The 13,436-nt window shown below is 41.8% G+C and overlaps 2 protein-coding genes across 6 annotated transcripts in view; one reads left to right on the top strand and one right to left on the bottom strand.

The window, feature by feature from the left end:
- Nucleotides 1-42: 42 nt before the first annotated feature.
- BTD (biotinidase) lies at nt 43-10,269 on the bottom strand. Of its 4 annotated transcripts, none has more exons than XM_027723829.2 (4): nt 10,171-10,269; nt 5,302-5,536; nt 3,839-3,988; nt 43-2,390 (listed from the first exon to the last, which is right to left on the bottom strand). In XM_027723829.2, the coding sequence occupies exons 2-4, from the start codon at nt 5,530-5,532 to the stop codon at nt 1,206-1,208; spliced, it is 1,566 nt and encodes a 521-aa protein (XP_027579630.1). In that variant the 5' UTR covers nt 5,533-5,536; nt 10,171-10,269; the 3' UTR covers nt 43-1,205. The 4 variants fall into 4 exon arrangements, with proteins under 4 accessions (XP_027579630.1, XP_027579632.1, XP_027579629.2 ...); XM_027723831.2 differs by lacking the exon at nt 10,171-10,269 and adding an exon at nt 9,815-9,865; XM_027723828.2 differs by lacking the exon at nt 10,171-10,269 and adding an exon at nt 9,688-9,738.
- HACL1 (2-hydroxyacyl-CoA lyase 1) overlaps nt 9,969-13,436 on the top strand; it is a 25,615-nt gene continuing 22,147 nt past the window's right edge. Inside the window, exons 1-2 of one of the 2 annotated variants that reach the window (XM_027723823.2) lie at nt 9,969-10,071; nt 11,044-11,148. In XM_027723823.2, coding sequence (XP_027579624.1) covers nt 10,015-10,071; nt 11,044-11,148 — 162 coding nt within the window. In that variant the 5' untranslated portion in view covers nt 9,969-10,014. The other variant, XM_027723824.2, reaches the window with a different exon arrangement.

Raw genomic sequence — 13,436 nt, forward strand, 5'->3', positions numbered from 1 at the left:
TCCTCTCGGCCTGACTAACAGTCAGAGCAACTGGAACACAAGGACTGGACCAAAGGAACAGTTGTGTTTATTCCATTACTCAACAGCTATTAGCAGATGAAGTCATAACAGTCAGTAAGACCACATACCATTACAATGCTTGAGAATGCATTAACCTGTCTGAATTTAACGCCAAATTAATATCCTTTGAATATTTTCTTCCCGGCTTCTTCACTGCAGTAGAACAGTTATAGCACTTAATCTAGTTATTGCCCTGGAAAGAATGGTGTGTTTTCCTCACTCAGCAGCACGAGCCTGCCATCTGGTACATGAAGCACTGATGTAAAAGCCTTGCTGTCCCTCAGTTCGTTATGTGCTTTTCCTAACTCCTCTTGAATAAATTCATGAACAATGGTTAAGACGTCTTAAAGTCAAAACAGTCTTGAAATGGCCTACCTCTCTTCTAAACAGGGGAAGTTAAAGTACTCAAACAGTACATAAGATATGTTGTTGATATTCATCGCCAATGTTTTGTGTAAACATAATTTCTTGGGAATTGTGTCTTACTGCAGTCTTGTTTTTCACACGCATTTGATATCCTCTTCCCCAGATTAGATATTCTGTAGATGTTTACAACTGTAACATTCAGATACTGCTAAAAGCATATGAAAAAACTGGGAGTTTAGCAGGGAAAGAAAAGAAAAGAAGAAAAAGAAGAAAGAAAAAAAAAGAATCATGGCACCCTAACCAAAAATCAGAACCTCAGCACATACAAGCTCTATGTATGTATACCTACATATTTTTGTGCATGTCACACGCAGTATTTGTGTCTTCCTTCCCTTTTTTTTTTCTCTTGCAACAGTTTTCCATTCCATTCATTTCCATACTCCAAGCCAGAACACCAGAAAATGAAAGGATTAAATTAAAAGGAACAAATTCAGTTGAAATGAGCTGTTTTCCCCATATAAAACATCTCACCAAATTACAGCAAGCCTTTATCTTTGCAAGGCAGTTCTTTCCCTTCTGGTAAGACATAAGCTACCGCAGTACAGACTGTACTTACAGATTCTTAGGGTGCTTTGCTTATCATTTCAAATGTGGAACCTAATCAGTGAGTCATTTAACAAACACACCTGGACCTCTAGGAAGTGTGGATGTTCAACAACTTCTGTTAAGATAAATACTCTGAACGTACGGGCAGTTGTTTTCTGACTCAAATATCTGTGCTAGTCCTTTTCATACCATCGTCCATACAGAGCAGCTGTCAGAAGGCCAGAAGATGTTCTATTTTTGCTCATGAAATAGTGGTTGTTTTTCCAGCCCATGTGATCAGCAAAGTCCAAGGTAATACCAGACGTCAGCAGCAAAGGAAAGATGTAAGGGGTACTCATATTTCCCCATAGCTGGAAATCTATCAGAGCAGTGGCATCTGTAACCTCCTGTCCACAAGTGCTAAAGCTGAGACCACCACACTTCACTAACGCACAGGCCTGGACATAGTATGTGCCATGCACTGTATGGAGCCCATCAAAAACTCCCAAAGCATATAATTCATCAGTTAAAACAGCTCTCTGATAATTTAAGTAACAACAAAGGGTATTGGCACAAACCTGGAGCTGTCCTTTTTCCCCCCATACAGGAACGAAAGTAAAGTTGTCATACATCATTTCTGCATAAAATGGGGGAGGTAACTGTTCATTTCCTTTTTCAGATACTCTGCCAGGAGTCTCTTCTTGCTCCTTAAAGCAAACTTGATCATCCAGCAAGGTGCTCGTAAAAGTCCTGCATGAGTCATGTAAGTTCACTCTGAATCTTTCATTACTCTCCAAATTGGTTTCATGATCCGTGGTAATCACAGGAATTTCTGCTACTATGAGCTTGCCACCATAACTTTCCATGTTGTGGTAGATGAAGGATTTGACTGGAGTGTATATCCCACTCCCTGTCATGCCCAAGGTAGGGTGGTGGATATTAGCTGCTAAAATATTGACATTGAAAGCTGTTGCAAAAGCTTGTTGAAATTCTACAGCAGACAAGAGCGGGAGCTGGTTCATCCAGGCAGTTGGATATACAATTTGTTTCAAATTGTATTGTCTGATGAGGTTCACTGCAGGCTCAAAAAAGAGTATATCAAAGCAAGTGAACATGCCAAACTTGCCAGCAAAAGGGGTATCAAAGTGTTTATAATCAGGCTCTGGAGGGGTATCAAAAGCGTATTCGAAATACAGGTTGTGTTTGCGATAAGTGGCTACCAAGGTACCATCGTCATCGAACGCCACGTTGGTGTTGAACTGGTACCTTCCATCAGGTGGACAGTGAGGATCAGTGTGTTCACAGGGCTGCTTAGTTCCTAAGTTTGCCACAAGGAATATTTTGTTCTTCAGTGCCATGCAGCTCAGACGCTGAATAACCTGGAAAACAGTATGGAGAAATGTAAGCACTTCAGAAAATGGAGGAATACGTTCTACTTAAGCACCTATGAGTTATTTAATACTTTTCAAATTACTACTTTCAACTGTGTTCAAAATTGAGCATGTTTGACCATATCTGTAAAATTTAAAATTACTAATGATTTTTTGACAAAAGTTACTGGAACCAATAGCTTTGTAGACAGAAAAGTATTTTGGATATTAATTTTAAAATAGAACAGAAAAAAAATATATGGGTTTCATTTCCTGAGAAGTAAGTAAATAAATCTCTCTATTTCAAGGTTGTTAATTTTCAGAAATTTCTGACTTGTAGGACCACCAATGGCTTTCAAACACCATAGGTCAACTGAAAGCTTTGCCAAGGTAGCACAACTGATCTGTGGGTGCCTTTAGAACTTCTAATAGTGATCATTTGCAACTGTGATGTCTTGTTCCTGCAACTGGATGTTTTTACTATAAAATTTTAAGAAGCAAATACTAGCTGCACTTACAGAAGCAGAGATGTAAATGAATAGATTTTGCATAGTTACAGAAAAGAAATACAAGATGTTACAGACCACAGCATTACTGGGATATTTCTTCCATATCACAGAGCACTGTACCCAAGACTGCCAGTACTGCAATCTCCAAACAGGGTCTGACTGGCCAACCAACTTCTTGCTTGCTTGGCCATGATCATGGGTAGTAAAGATTCATAGGCCAAAATAGGTCATCACTTACAACTTACAAGATTCATGTTAGCACACAAATTCTGCTTAGTAGGTACATGCAAGACTTCTTTCATTATGTTGGCTACTGTAAGGTTAATAAGAATTAACAGTCTGCATTACTAAGCATGATTATTTTCAGTTCGGGTCCAGAACAGCCAATGAAAACACTATTTTTGTAACGTGGAGGTCACATCTTATGTAATCACGCTTGGTCTGTGTCAAGCTGTGACTTCTATTACATTGTAGCAGATCAAGTCCTGTTACTAGTGCTGATCATTTCACACACAAACACACACATCCCCCCACCCCCGACCACTGAGTCAGAATGTTACGGTGTCATCAAGTCATTAAACCCCAGTAACAAGAATGCACCAAAAGTAAAGATACTACTATGTTGTTTTATATAAAACAGTGTTGTTCAAAATAAAATCACACACAACGCCTCTTACTAGAAGAGTAATTACCATTTCAGAGATTGGGAGGAGGAGATGACAAATCCAGATGGCTCACACAAAAGCTGTATGAGCCTTTGTGTACATATCTAAACAGAACGAAACCAGCATAACCTGAGCATCCATGAAAACAGAGTCTGGTACTACGAGTTGTTAAACCTCCTGCTTACTTCCCTGAGCAAAACAACTAGAGCTACTTCCCACCTGGAGCACAAACCTAGCATTTAGTTATTCCACTCCTGCAGACATCAATCACTCCTATGTTTACCTCTGTGTCATTGAACAAATAGGGCTCTCTGCACGGATTCCACTTCCCAGAGTGCGAATGCAGAACGAAATCTAAGTAAGGATAAATGGAGCTTCTGGTGAAGTTGAAGCCATGGATTCCATCTTCAGGAAAAACAATGATCTGTGCCCCCTGTGTGTAAAACAAATACATGTTTTGTAGGCAAAGCAAAGGAAAAGAGGGGATCTCATGGGTAGGAAGAGCTAAAGAAAGTTAAGTATAATCCAATTATGTTTTGCCAAAAATGCAGCTTCAAAGTATTTTTTCTTCGATTTCATAGTAGGTGTAACTATGTAGCAGGTGTAATTGTGTATTAAAAAAAAATCTTATTTAACCTGACACATACCTTTATCCTGAAAAATAATGTGTTTGACATTATTTTAAGGGCATGCAAATAAGAGCAGGACTTCATCTCAGTTCTCACCAAAAGTGTTCTCCCTTCACACGAGTCATGAGAATGACGTGATTCAGGTTAAAGACTAATGATGTTAAAAACTTGTCTTAATTTTTTTATCAGAATTATGCTGTTTGCAGACGAACTTTGTCAAAGGTGCTGCACCTGTATCAAAAGTGAGTGCAGCATCACTTAATAGATTAGGTACATAGGGTTGGACGGGGTACTGGGACTATTAATTTCAGAAACAGCTTGACAGTGTTTCTGTACAGTCATCTGAATGTCTAAAAAAATTATACAAAAATGGTAACTATTCTCTCCCAAATCAACAGACCTGTGAAAATTGCAGGTCATTTCTTGTCTGTGTAGGGACAGTAACAGTTGCTTCCTTTGACCAGAACCAGCTTCAGGTTTTCCAGTGAGGGAAAGAAAGGGTGCTCTGCATAAGAATAGCCAGAAATACTAGTCTCTCTCCTCTAAGTATATTTAGACTGAGAACCATTCCACGGTAGGGTAGGAGAAAGGAATGGAAAACTTTAGTTCCACAAAACTGTTAATGGTGGAACACTAATTTCCAAAGCATTTAACTTCCTTAGCTTTTAGAAACATTCAAGAATTTCCAGTGAGAGCACTGGAACAAAATCAAACTCAAAGACAGCTGCTCGTAAGACAATCTTTCAGTGAAAACATTCCATTTAAGAAAACAGAAAGGAGCTAGGTATTCAGACCAAAATAGAAAATTAATTTCCCTATACTAAATAACTATAGGCGTGTTTTTCCAAGCTTGGAATAACCCACGCCAGGCGGGATGCTAACTGGCCTGATTTTCTTTTCAGAGCTGCTGGCAGGTCAGAGTGTCTGAAAACCCAGACCATAGTTATGTACATAAATATAGCTTTAGTTGCTTGGGAACACAAATGTAAAAGATTATCTTCAAACAGCAGCTACTCCATATATCCTGAACTGTTCCTAAAAATGAGGTGGATTCCATTTAGATCAGTCACAGTATCAGTCATTCAAATTCCACAACTGCTCCAAGTTGTGGCAATACCTGTCTGGCAGCAGCCACTGCTTGCTGCTCGTAGATGTCGAGGTTCTTGCCCATGAGATCCAGCGCGGAGCGCCGATCCACCAGGGCTGTCGGGTTGGGACTCAGTATGGACTCGTGCTCATACACGGCGGCAACATAATGCCCCTCCCTCCTGACTCTTCCTGAGACAACTTGATAGTAGAAAAAGCAGATGGACAGCTTCCAGCACAGATGCACCATGGTGTATGCCATAAATCTAGAGGGAAGAAAAGAAAACAGGTGGGGTGGGGGAAGCTTGAGCAAAATATCATGCCAGGATTTTAAATTTACGATTAAATACGGACAGTAACAGAGACTCTTAGCAGTGTTTGAACTGAGTGTGGTGTTCTTATATTCCTGAATGACCACATGCATATTGTTTCTAAACCTTAAATCTATCTATACTAGTGCTTTAAATAACTGTTTCCTGTTTAAAAGCGTTTTAGCTTCGTATATAGTTCTATTGATCTCTTTGCTTGGCCTCCCTTTACAATTAACTTCAACATTCATTTAGAGATTATTTCACCATACATCAAAGCATCTTTCAGAAAAGTTAAAAGCAGCTCACAAATTTGCATCTCCTCTCCTATTTGGTGATGGGGGATGTATTTAAATGTAGCATTTCCTAAAATTACTTGAACACTGTATTTAGTAGTCAAGTAGAAATAGAACTTATTTTATCAATACTGAAACAGATGATTGCCAGAAAAATTATATCAGACACTAGTTCTGCATTTATCTATCTTTCTATCATGAAAATGCCTCTCCTAATGGATTATGGATTAGGGTTAACTATGGAGTTAGGCTTTCCAACTCCACATATGTAAAAGGCAAATATTTTTCCTACAGTGCAGCTTTTTTGAACATCTATAAAAATGCTGAGTGCCATTCAGATCCACATTCCTCCTATACAATGCAGATGAGTAAGGTTAAAAATGCTTTCATAGTAATAACAATAAATCAAAAATTCATACAAAATTGAGAAAATTTGCATTACTGAGCTTTTTTTATAAAGAAATTAAGAATTATTGACTCTGAAAGGCTGGGGCACTCTGCAATATGGGCCATGTAGCCCTTTGACTTCCCAAATTAGTAAACTACTTATACAGAACAAGGACTGACACAATGAATGCAACACTTCAGAAATACTATAGAAAGGCTCTTTTCTTCAGAATTATTCTCACAGTATGAGAATTCTTCATCTATCACCACATTGTTACTAGTATCACTAAGGAATTAAACCTCAAATATTAGCGAAGTTGAAAGAGCATGCAGGAGAGATGCACTAATGCTACATATTGACAGCCCGTAAGTTCAGTCACTGACTTGTTGATTGTATTTGCTCTTTGGGAACTCTTATCCAAGAAAAAAAAATGTTCCAAAATGCTCTTAATGCCCTGCAGTCTTTGTAATCCACAACTCCTGAATTTTTCCAAAGCAAATACAGACTGATAGACACACGCATGAAGAGCCTTCTCTCGTTCCTATTAGGAGTTCAACAGGAAATAAATTCTCAACTAATCCCAGTCTTATTTTTATTCATATTACATTGTAGTTTTGTACCTAAAGAAAGAAAGTCTATGGCAAGTTAACTAAAAACATCTCTTTGCTTAAATTCCAGGACAAAAACCAGCTTATTGAGCAATCCTCAATATTGCTGTGGGCTTTATTTTTACCTAAACACTAACGGTGAGCAAGTTGAAAAAAAAAATATAGTAAGTACTTAGTTTAAGTCACTTGTTTACTTCCACGAGTTCTACATGCCATTAGCAACACTAGTTTGATAGCAACACAATCTCATGCAGGACAGCAAAATCATAGCCTTAGTGCCCATGGCAGGCAGAAGATATGTTTGCTAAACCCAAAAGTTTTAACATGTAATAAAAGCACTTATAAGGGTCCAGGAGTAAGTAATTGATGCTGCTAAACTCAACTACATGTTCATATTTCCTTGAGCTTTAATTAGCTCAAGTGTCCATACATACATGCCTTCAAGGGTAAATTTATTTAAAGAACAATAAAAACAGAATAAATCCATGGCATCTCTGTAATCAGATGGATTAACGATACTGCATTTATATAAACAGTTTTGAAGTGATGTACAATAAGCTACCCTTGCTACTCTGCATCTTGAGGAAAACACCCATTAGCTACGAGGGGTGATTTGGCAACGCAAATCAAGAACAGAGGGGTCTGCCCTGTGCATCTCAGCTTTGCAAATGAAATACCGAAGCACATGTGAAAATATAAAGCAATATCAGAAGGAGGGAGAAGATGGGTGGGAAACCTCTCACAGTTAAGGAACCTACTGAAAGTAAACAAACTGTGTGGCACTTCACTGTCAAAACACTCTTTTCTATTTCCGTCACCGCTTCAGAGCCAAAATGCCTATTTAGGACTGGAATGGGTTCTAGTCAGCTGCTCTTCACTAAAGCTGTCAACTAAGATGTAATTAGAATTCATCATTACAATGGGTGGAAAGAGTTGGAGAGTTTCAGACCACGGGATGGAATTGCTATGCATTAGAAAAATCGCCTTTTTGCCTTCTAAGCCAAACACACCAACAAAAAATTAACAGGCTTCTACAAAACGTTGTATTTTACAAACATGCTTGGAGAATTCTTATTTTTCTGCCTCAGTTCATTTTCTGGTGGTCAGAAACACTCAAAAGTACTAATCTGAATCCCTTCCTCATTTAGATGCACAAGAGGTTTAGCACCAAACATGCAACATGCACACAATCCCATCTTGCTAAACCTAGGCCAACTAAAATAATAACTACAATAATTCCTCCAAGTCCTTTCCCTTGGCTGTGATTACTGCTAGTCCTACAGATGGTGGGTGAGCACTTGTGTGAGTGCTCCCCAAAGCCTTTTCCCCTGTTTGACAATTTAAACAATTGCTATCTAATGGATTGCTCCTAACAAGGAGAGCTGTGACAAGCCCCAAGGCTGGGCTCGGGTATGTTAACCTTTCCAGCAAAATAAGGATACCAGTGGGGTTTACTCAGCCCGTAGGCTGTTGAGATTTCAAATATGTTTCTGCCACATTCTGGATTTTTTTCTCACTGGAAAATGCTACACCATCTAATAAATCTTTTCCTTAAGGAGAAGTTAATTTGCTTAGGGTCTATAGAGCTGTCACCTCACCTGAGCTACAACTTTAAATTTTCATGAACTGAAATGCTTTATTAATTTTATCTCTTTTTCTGTCCCTTTCCTGTGATTTTTGTGGTCTGTTGCCTGGCAGAGAGGCTCCAGCAGGATCATCTCACCCAAATACAAGTATTTCATAGCACTATGACTGTCATCCAGTCACAATATTCACTTATATTCCTTCCACACAAAGGATAAAAAGACTGGTGTTTGAGTTTGGATACCAAGTTTACCCTGCAGTCCCGCTGCAGACTCTTCAGCTTTTCAGAACTATCTAATCAACAAATTCTGTTGTTTATGTCATGAAGTAAAGCATCCATTCACTCACTTTTCAACAGCTTCGGAAACTTAGAATGTCACCTCTCACCACATCTGGATGTATGTACAGAAAAGCAACACATACCTGCTTCTTAGTACTTCTGTACTCACAATAATCCAACAGACTACAAAAATAACACAGGTAGCACAGCACTCGTCTGGGTCCTCAAGTGATTAACAGCAAATGCATGTTAGGCCATGCCCAACGTAGTACAGTCACATAAACAATACCAATAAGTAACATAATAGTAACATAAGCAGTAATGACAGTAACATAAAAAGTAATAATTACTAGGCAAATATTAAATTGCTATAAAAAAATAAAGACTTTTTCATATTGTATGATATCCGTGACTTTGTATGATATTGTGACTTTGCTGGCATTCTATTATAGCTTATACAACATATAATAAGAATATACATAGTGAAATTCAAGGGTTTTTTTCCACTGATACATCCTGTCTACTGCCTTTATTTGCTGCATTTGATTACACTATTTTACTATGTACGTTTTGCAAAGGTTTTATGTTAGTTATGTTCCGTTATCTACTTTTTTGTTGTTGTTTGATGAGTGAGGGCGAAGGGAACGCTGCTATCGTTAGGGGTTTGGCTGGACAAGGGGAGGGTGGGGCAGGGACGTGTTGTCAACCGTGTCACTTCTGCCACGAGTGCCCGAACGGGCCGAGCCAGGAAATGGGTGTGCGCCATCCCTCATCTGGGATTGTGGTGAGATGTCCCACACTCCTCCCCATGAGCGTCGGCGCCGGGCACCCAACGCCGAACCCTCCCCTACTTTGCCCCGCTCCGCGTTCGCCATCTCTGACCGGCCCCACAGCGCCGGAGAGCTCAGGGCGGCAGCCCCGGGCACCCGCGAGGCCCTGCGCCTCACACAGACCTTCGGGGCCGCGACCGGGCCGGGCCGGCAACAAAGGCGCCTCCCCCGCTCCAAGGCCGCTCCCTCCGCATCCCGCCCCTCCGCCCCCGCTCCCAGCGGGAGCCGGGAAGGCCCGTCCCGCTCCCACCTCACGCTGCGGGCCGGCGCCTCTCGGCCTCCTGATTGGTTGCCCGCTCTGGCCAATCGGGAGCTCCCCTAGGCTTCGCCCCCAGGGCAGGGGTGGTACCCGCGGCCCTCGGTCCCGCCCCCCGCCGCCTGATTGGCCGACCGGGCTGTCAGTCACCTGCCCCGACCTTCGGCCGGGCCCGGGCCGGCGGTGCCGGCGCGATGGAGGGCGAGGCGCTCAGCGGGGCGCAGCTCATCGCCCAGGCCCTCCGGGATCAGGTGAGGGTGCGGGGCGGGGGGCCGGCAACCAGCGGGCAGGGACAGCGCCCGCCGGGCCGCGGGTGCCCGCGGAGAACGAGTGTGCGCGGCCGGACTCACCGGGAGTGGGCGCGAAAGGCTCTCCCCGCCGCTCTGTGGGAGGGAGGGAAGTCCCGCCGCACGGCCCCGGGAGCGGCCTGGCCCCGCCTGGTCTCGGTGCTGCCGGGCACCCCTGACCCGGGGGCGGCGTTCCACAGGCCCGCACTGATTCCGTTCTTCGCCCCTTCCTGAGCCTGCCCCTTCCCGAGCTCAGCCCCTTCTCCGTTGCCGCCAGGCAATGCCGACAGCCCTCCGCGACCCTTCCCCTGGCAGCTGGATGTGCCTCCTGCGCCTCTTTTACAGTGATCAAAGCTTTGTGTTATCTCTGAACTCGAGCTGGTGCTGACCTGACACCGGCCTTGACAGAAGACTTTGCCTTTAGCCTGTGACATACAGAGAAAGGGCGCTCGGCTGTAATAAAGATAAGCACAGTCTTCTTTATCTCAGCGTTTCCTTGTGCACGGTACTACCCCAGTTATCGCCTGGGGCCTTTTTGGTGTCTGTTTTCTGTGAAAGTGCAAGAACATGAGATGCCATGAGAGTAGGTGAAGCTGACTTATCCGGAAACAGGAGAGTGACGGAGAAGTCCCAAGTGAGAATTGATCAGCAGAAAGCACTGAACATATGTTGACTGAGGCACTGAACCATTGTCCCACTCCCTGTGGGCCTCCAAAATCCAAGGCTTTCACAACCACAGAGGGCTGAGCTGGAAATACCGTCTGGCATTGTGTATGTTTCCACAGTGACTTCTAAACTTCTATGTGACCATATATGTTGTTACATTTTAGTTTTAGACTGCCTGTGTTGTTTGCATGTCTGTCTTTGGCATGTGCTTATTAAAGCTGTCTTTTGGGGAGAAAAAAATCTGATTTCTTCTAACATTTTTCTTTATAGAATATTGAATACATGTTTGGCATTGTTGGTATTCCAGTCACTGAAATTGCAATTGCAGCCCAGGCAGCTGGAATAAAATATGTGGGAATGAGAAATGAACAAGCTGTAAGTATATATCTATAGTGGGACCAATCCTTACCTTAAATGTTTTACAGTGGAATGAAACCCGGTTTATGTTTTCTTACTAGAAAGCATGTGGTCTCTGAATGTTCCTTTAAAGAACCTGTAGAGAAGCAGTCACTCGTTCTGGAATATGGAGAGCACTGGAGCATTGAGTTGAGTGTTTCTTTGTGCCCTTCTTTTCCTGCTTCCATTTTAAAGTGGCCCCTCATTTCCTATTAAGGGAATTGCAGCCTCTTTCATTTTTAAATGCCTTTTTCCAAAAAGGAAGTGAATGTAGGATGAAAGTAGGGGGGAAAAGAATTTGAACAGAGCATTTTGAAACAGAAGGAAAAAATTATCAAATTTATCTTCCTCAAGTCATATATTGTCAATTTTTATCTACCACTTTTTGAGGTGCTCATCCAGGTGTTTTGTTTTTCTGTGGCTTTCTACAGACTTTCCAATATTCTTATTTCTTAAATTTTTTTCCTGTCATTTTCTTTTAGTGATGTCTTCCCTTCCAAATTAGGACAATATTATCATTCTCTCTCTAATTGGTAGTATTTTAATTTCTTTCTGACCTACCTCTTTACTTTTTTTCCTTGTCTATGTTCTGTTCTTAAGTGCCCAAAGAGGAAAATTTTCCTGCTAATTGATAAATTTGTCCTGAGAGTTTAAATAATTATGATTTTTTTTCCCTTAACAATTTTTTAAATGCTCACCAAGCAGTAAACCATAGAAAGTCATAATGCTTCTGAATGCTCAAAATCAAGCAGGAACATATACTTAGACTCTCTTAGTTATATATATTTCAGCTTCATTGTGTAGGTGTCAGAAATTAGACTCAAGCTCCTCAGCATTTTCACGGAATCACTGAATCAATTAGGTTGGAAAATATCTCTGAGATCGTTGTGTCCAGCCTTCGACCGAACACCACCATGTCAACTAGACCATGGCACTAAGTGCCACATCCAGCCTTTCCTTAAACACCACCAGGGACGGTGACTCCACCACCTCCCTGGGCAGCCCATTCCAGTGTCTGATCACTCTTTCTGTAAAGAACTTCTTCTAATGTCCAAACTAAACCTTCCCTGGTGCAGCTTAAGACTGTGCCCTCTCATCCTGTCACTTGTTGCCTGGGAGAAGAGACAGATTTCCCCCCACTGTGTCTACAACCTCCTTTTAGGTAGTTCTAGAGAGTGATGAGGTCTCCCCTGAGCCTTCTCCAGGCTGAATACCCCCAGCTCACTCAGCTGCTCCTCGTAGGACTTGTGCTCCAGACCCTTCAAAGGCAGCTTCGTTGCCTTTCTCTGTACCTGCTCCAGCACCTCAATGTCTTTCCTGAATTGAGGGGCCCAGAGCTGGACACAGTGCTCAAGGTGCAACATAACCAGTATACAATACAGGGACAAAATCACTTCCCTGGTCCTGCTGGCCACACTATTCCTGATACAGGCCAGGATGCCATTGGCCACCTTGGCCACCTCAGCACACTGCTGGCTCGTGTTCAGCCTGCTGTTAATCAGTACCCCCAGATCCCTTTCTGCCTGGCCACTCTCCAGCCACTCTGTCCCCAACCTGTAGTGCTCCATGGGGTCGTTGTGGCAACCATTTTGATGGTTTGCCACTAGTTCTGGATTTGTTTGTTTTTCCCCAGTAGTAAAAACTTCCTTAGTCATTCAGTAGTTCCTTAGGTGGTCTGAGGTTGCAGATAAGCTCAGGTTTATCCCTCATTTTTAAGGGTTGCTGCGCAAGCTGTAGCCGCTGGTTTTTGGACTGCTGGCAAATGAACCATCAGTTTTCCTTACTCAGAGTTGCTCTGCAACATTTGTCAGTTTTCCATAATTGATGCCAACCAGTAAATAAATTTCTTGATTATTATCTTACCATATTTTTCTTATATTTTAACTTGTTTATGGGTCCTATCTCCTATGAATACTATTAATTAGAATTTTACCACTTTAACACAAGAAAATCCTTCAGATATTCTGGACCTGTATTTTGCAGCAGTGTTCTTTTTTCTGTTTTCTACCATGTAGTTCGTAGCCTTTGTGGATTGTCCCAGTCCTCAATGAAGTATTATAACAGTAGTTCAGTTAACAGTGGTCACGAGCTGTATGTTTTTGCTGTCTAATCCATACATTCTTGTATTGGAATGTGGGAATTTAGAGGAATGCATGTCTCTATGGAAAATCTGCAACATATGAGAAAGGCAAATATATACAAACATGTTTAAAAGGTGTATTTGATTCCTTGAAGGACTGGGAATTCAACGCAGCCTTTATATTCCT

The sequence above is a fragment of the Pipra filicauda genome, unplaced genomic scaffold (assembly GCF_003945595.2).
Source record: "Pipra filicauda isolate LSUMZ 115617 unplaced genomic scaffold, ASM394559v2 scaffold84_size4826128_pilon, whole genome shotgun sequence".
NCBI classification, from domain to species: domain Eukaryota; kingdom Metazoa; phylum Chordata; class Aves; order Passeriformes; family Pipridae; genus Pipra; species Pipra filicauda.

What these genes read in the sequence shown, in the direction of transcription:
- BTD (XM_039390616.1), bottom strand. Translation starts at nt 5,694, where the DNA reads ATGCATGTGGTCATTCAGGAATATAAGAACACCACACTCAGTTCAAAC. An exon ending in CAGTGGCTGCTGCCAGACAG is followed by an intron (nt 3,989 to 5,301) that starts GTATTGCCACAA and finishes TTTTACACACAG; the next exon opens with GGGGCACAGATCATTGTTTT. An exon ending in ATTTGTTCAATGACACAGAG is followed by an intron (nt 2,391 to 3,838) that starts GTAAACATAGGA and finishes ACTGTTTTCCAG; the next exon opens with GTTATTCAGCGTCTGAGCTG.